At 37.0% G+C, this 6,000-nt stretch overlaps 1 protein-coding gene across 1 annotated transcript in view; it reads left to right on the top strand.

Annotated features, from left to right (window-relative positions):
* Window positions 1–6,000, top strand: part of SOX6 (SRY-box 6) — a 381,843-nt gene that overhangs the window by 194,440 nt on the left and 181,403 nt on the right. Inside the window, exon 6 of the mRNA XM_029283932.1 lies at window positions 985–1,074. Within this exon, the coding sequence (XP_029139765.1) occupies window positions 985–1,074 (90 nt within the window). The remainder of the gene's footprint in view (window positions 1–984; window positions 1,075–6,000) is intronic.

Here is a 6,000-nt window from a genome sequence, read left to right as displayed (position 1 = left end):
TTTTTTTTTTTTTTTTTTTTTTTACAAAAAAAAGTACTGGTTGGGGGCAATATGCTGACTCTGTAAATCACTTAGAGAGGGCTGTAAAGCACCGTGAACAGGTATATAAGTCTAACTGCTGTTGCTATTAATTCCAGTTTGCTTCTCTCCTTGATTAGTTTCCATCCATTGTTTCTTGTCTGACCTTCTGGTGCTTTGGAAAATAAATTGACCCCCTTCTCTTTGTGGCAGCCTCTCAAATACTGGAATATTGCTATTATGTCCCCGCTACACATATCTATACTTTGTTTTGACTGCGTATTCAGTTAAACTGTTGTTTTGTGACATGTTTGTTTGAATTCCAGCAAAAATAGCTTTTTGCTGTAGTAATTAAGGTGCTGGATTAGAAGTAGGGAGATCCAGGTTCAAGTTTACCTTCGGCCACAGAAGCTCATCAAGTGACTTTGGGCTAGTCACTTTCTCCACGCCAGTCTAACAGACAAGGTGGTGATTGTTATGGGGTAAAATAGAAGGAAGAAATAACAATGTAGGCCACCTTGATCTAGACCAAAGTCAGAGTGCAAATGTAATGAATAAATTAATGAATGCATAAACTTTCCACAACACAAAGATATATAAACAAACCATGCACAATATGCATAGCACAGGCTTTCTAGTGTCCTCTTTAAATGAGGGGTGGTGGTGGTGGAAATTAAAACTCTCCCTGTCTTCCTAGAGTGCTCCTGAGAACTTGGATGCTTCTCCTGTAAATTCCTCTGGAAGGTTAGGACAATATAGTTCTGGCATCATTCTTTATTTAGAAAGCTGGATATATTTTTATTCCTTGACTGTCTTCAAGTACATCAGCAGTTAATAGGATGCCACTGTCATAATTTAGGAGGCATGACATTTCCTTGAAGCCACATTTTCTGGAAAAGGCTGTTCAAACTGTTTGCCTGTTAATTTCATATTAACTTTTGCTAATACTTTCACCTTTCTTTATAGATTCATCTTGCATGGAAAAACTACTTTCTAAAGACTGGAAGGAGAAAATGGAGAGATTAAACACAAGTGAACTCCTTGGAGAAATAAAAGGTAAACTCTAATATGGATACAATGTCTTAATCTAGAGGAGTAGTCCTCTAAAAAGATTGATGGGGGATAAATTCCCAGGAATGTTAATCCAAACTTTACATGTGATTTGAAGGAAATGGGCTTTCAGGGCAGCAGTTCCTTTAGGATGTTTGGTTTTATATCCACATGGATTTTATTTTGTATTTAGCCTTGTCTCACTGCTGATGAACTCTGTGGGATAAGATTGATTCTGATGCCTGTGTTGGATATCTGCTTGATACATCTATCACAAAGCAGCTGCCTCTTATTAAGCAGGATCTTGGGAACTCACTGCCACAATCTTTTCTTTACTTAAATTCCCTTAGATGGTGCGGTCATGGGTGGTTTATGAAAAAAAAAACTTATTGCATTTTTGATTGAGAACAAAAATCAGGGCTTTGGGTTTCATATTTCTTTGGTATAGCCATTTCTTTCCTCTTGGAATTATTGATAATTGTAACCAACTTTGTGAAGCAAGAAATCATTTAAAAACAAATTCTTTAAAATGATTAAAGAATCCCAAATAAAAGAAATAAAGGTGTGATCTTGTGAAGAAGAACGGCTCTTTGCACTGATTGCTAATGAGAATTCTTTATTTTAATTTCCCAATTCTTTACTTTACTTTAGAAGGAAGAAGTTGTTTGGAGAATAAATGAAATTTGTATTCTTCTTTTAATACATTTCTGCTTCAAGACATGGGGAAAGGCTGCCAGGGTAAAAAAAAATGAGGAGAAAGGAAAGTCAACCATTTTCTTTTCCGCCAGTATTACACATATTGTAACAATACAACATATAGAATAAAAGGTAAATGTTGCAAAATAGACATCATTTTAGCATTAGATTTTGTAGTGTGTGAGCATTTTTCTTCTTAGATCAGACTTTAAAAATAGCTTCCCGTCTCCATGGGCAGTTAGTCTGTTAGCAATATTTTATAAGAGGACCTATTCTTGATCAAGCCAAAGGCTTATTCTAGCTCTATCTTTGTTCCCATTGTTGGCAGCTAAATGCCTGTGGGAAGCCCAAAATCAATCTGCAAGCGCAAAAACATTCCCTCATGTTCTCGTGCAAGTAATATCTCAGTGCTGGACTCAATATGTAGCCATTATAATAGCCTATGATAGCCATCGACATCCTTATTTTCCATGAATTAATATCCTTTTAAAACTTTCCAAGTTGATTCTAGAGTTTCACCAGATAATTCTCCAGTATGTGTCCCAATGTAAAGACTGAATTATATTTAATACCTTCTTTCTCATGGTCTTGTGTAACACTTTTAATTAGTTTTGTAGAATGTTCTAATTGTAGATTTTATTGAATGTCGCCCACTTAATGTGAGATGGACAACCAGATACATTTGATGAATAAAATAAATTAAAAATGAATAAAAATTATTTTCTATCTCACCAATTTGTTTTGTTTGCATGCATCTTTTAGGCAGGAGACATTATCGGAGGATTGTATCTCTAAACAGCTAAATCCTAGTAAGATTCTTGAGAAAAAATGATTCAGGATAAATAACTGTTGTGATGAAAGGGGTCCTTCCCAGTATACCAGGATTAATAATGGATGTCTACTCTTTTCTAAAGAGCAGCTACTTCTGGCATAATAGGGGTATTCAGTGGACTTGGCTATCTGGTTAGAGTGCAGGTGTCAAACTTGCCATGTCACGTGATGTGTTGTGATGTATCACGACTTTTTGCACTGCCGGCAATGGGGTGGTATGATGAAACTGGCCTGCGGGCTGGCAGTTTGACACCCCTGGGTTAGAGGAAGCAGAATTTGGGGCATGTGTGCCAGTGGCTAGTATAGGTGTGCCTGCTGCTTCTCACAGGAAACCTAAATTGCTGTTGTTGTTGTTGTTGTTGTTAGTTGCAAAGTCGTGTCCGACCCATCGTGACCCCATGGACAACGTTCCTCCAGATCTTCCTGTCCTCTACCATCTTCTGGAGTCTATTTAAGCTCATGCCTACTGCTTCAGTGACTCCATCCAGCCACCTCATTCTCTGTCGTCCCCTTCTTCTGTTGCCCTCAATCTTTCCCAGCATTAGTGTCTTCTCCAGTGAGTCCTTCCTTCTCATTAGGTGGCCAAAGTATTTGAGTTTCAACTTTAGGATCTGGCCTTCTAAAGAGCAGTCGGGGTTGATCTCTTCTAGGACTGACCGGTTTGAACGCCTTGCAGTCCAAGGGACTCGCAGGAGTCTTCTCCAGCACCATAGTTCAAAGGCCTCAATTCTTTGTCGCTCAGCCTTTCTTATGGTCCAACTTTCATATCCATACATTGCAACTGGGAAAACCATGGCCAATTGCTGTAGTCCCAGTCTAATCCATGTAGATGGCAATTTGGAATGTTAATAGATTTTTAGGAAATTTTATGGGAAGACATTTGTGGAAGGGTGTATTTGTGATACAATCCTTTTCTGACATCCTTCCGAAGAACCAAACACAGTACACTGTCCAATTAAGGGGTTCCCCCCCTTTAAGTACCTCTTACCTCTTCTCCTTTAATGTCTCTTATTTCTCTTTTAATTCCCTCCTATATTCTTTTCTGCTGGAACCTGTTATTTTTCCCCCTCTGTTTCAAACTGTCTAAATTTTCATTTTCTATTACTGAATAAAAAGAATATGGTTATATATCCCCATTAATTGTTTATTTTGTAACACCTTACATTAATCTTAAAACTTAAAATTAATATATATCAATCCACGGCCTGAAACATAATTATTCCACTGACATACCCTGTCACATGTTTATTTTAATTGGCATATAATCTCCTTTAAGATCATATAAAGAAGTTATGATTGTTCCAGCAGTCTAACAAAAGGGTGGATTGTGAATACTCTCTCTGAGCAACGGGCTCTAGTGTCCATTTCTGGAGGAACTTACTACTGAAACACAAACTGTATTTATAGCTATTGTGGCTTAAATGTCACATGTGGTCTTTGTATAGCATGTTCTATTTTGGGATCGACATTGACGGATGTGAATAGCCTTGCCCACTGAAGAAAGGCATTTTGCATTGTGAAGTGCTCTGAGTACACAAATGACCGGTAGACTCTTTTTACATTTCTCCCTGGGTTTTAAATGACTTCACATAAGGAGATATTTTCAAATTAAATCAGTGTGGTGGTGATTATGTGGATTATTTGTAATTTCAGTCGTATAATAATAGTTAACAAACAGGAAGGTTTATGCAGGTTTCTAGACTTTAAAAGCTTGGCAAAGAAGTTCAGCTCTGTAAGAGATTCCATCTACAATGTAGGCAAAATCTGTATTGAATTTCATGCTGATGGAAATAGCACTTTCTCCTTTTAGGAGCTAGGAGAAAGACAGCCATGAAGTATAACGGCATGCATATTTTAATTGTGATGCTTTTCTGGAATCATGTTGGGACCACCCTGGGAAAGTTGTTGTGCTATGTTGTGGTTACAAATGCTACCTCTTGTTTTAAGAGGAGGAATAATTACTTTTGAATTAAGAATTCAACAGTGGAAGATATGGGTAAGCTGTCAGAAGTTCAAAATCCATGATAACAGAAAACAAGAGATCAACCCGAATAAAAGGTTACCATGTTAGTTTGCTTTGCAGTTTATTTGAGATGTGTTGAGATTATTTCTTTAACAGTGCAAAACCACTTTTGGCATGTCGTGAGTGTATACAATAGCTTACTTTATAAATATATATATCTTGCATATATATCACAGAAGCAGCCATAGGTTTTTAATTATGCCACTTTGTATGGTTGTAGACATTTCAAAGCTCCCCTTTGTGCTCTGTGTTATAAATGTCTTTTGCTTCTTTTGAAGTCTACATGATATACATATGAGCAATTAAAAACACAGCTCAGGCTTGGAGACACTGGGTCTTCTTAATTAAACCTCAAACAAAAGCTACAAGCAAAAAACCCCTCACTTGTATTAGAGTCATTGTTAACTGCTAGGCTTTAGAAAATAAATATACAGGAAAAAGATCAGTTGGTTCCAATTAGAGAAATCAGTGTAAATATTGAATACAAGGGGCCAGGGGGAACCCCTTAAAATTAATACCAGGTCCTAATTAGTAATATACTACAGGGCATAACTTTATTTTTAGTAATGAATTTATTAAAGTGATCATATGGCCAGAATGTGTATGTGTTTTAGGGTTACTATTTCATAAAAATTAATGGGAAAAGAAATAAAGTTGGTTTATTTGAAAACATAACATGAAAACATCAAAGGTGTGAAGCATTTTCAAGGTGGGAATGGTTTTAGAACAGTGATCCTTTTTTGTATTCATTAGATGATGTGGGCAGGGCATGCCTTCTAAGGCTGGCCTTATTTTTTTTTAATGTATTATATATATATATATGTATATCATGAAAATTATACTTGTCATTTCTTAAGCAGTAGGAAGGATGACTTTTGTATTTCTGTCTGTCTTTACTGTACAAAAAATAATAATAATAAAATTCAACTCTGTTCATTGTTTTCTTTGTGTCTTTGCCTTCTATATTCATAAGCTGACTGATTTAGAGCAGAGGTCCCCAACCTTTTGGGCACCAGGGACCGGTTCCGTGGAGAAAGGTTTTTCCATGGAATAGAGAGTGTGTAGTTTTGTGTGCTGCTGCACCCCACGGATGGGGCTTTGCTTGTTTGTGCGGACCGGTTGTTGGCATGCTGCGGCCTGGTACTGGTCCACGACCCGGGGGTTGGGGATCCCTGATCTAGAGTATAGGCAATGCTTAAAAAAATATTTCAATTAGGCAGGAAAAAAAGCTATACATAGTCATATTTGTTTGTGACATGTACCATGGCTAATTACACAGTTCTGTTGGATGTTGGTGAGGATTTTACAGTGCGAAAGATGAAATGGAAGTATCATGTTATTATGTGTGCAATAGATTATAGACTGTCCTATTGAATACATCT

This window comes from Protobothrops mucrosquamatus, unplaced genomic scaffold, assembly GCF_001527695.2.
Source record: "Protobothrops mucrosquamatus isolate PMUCROS unplaced genomic scaffold, P.Mucros_1.0 scaffold_95, whole genome shotgun sequence".
NCBI classification, from domain to species: Eukaryota; Metazoa; Chordata; class Lepidosauria; order Squamata; family Viperidae; genus Protobothrops; species Protobothrops mucrosquamatus.
Note: the sequence above shows the minus strand (reverse complement) of the source record. Positions and strands in the feature narration are given on the sequence as shown.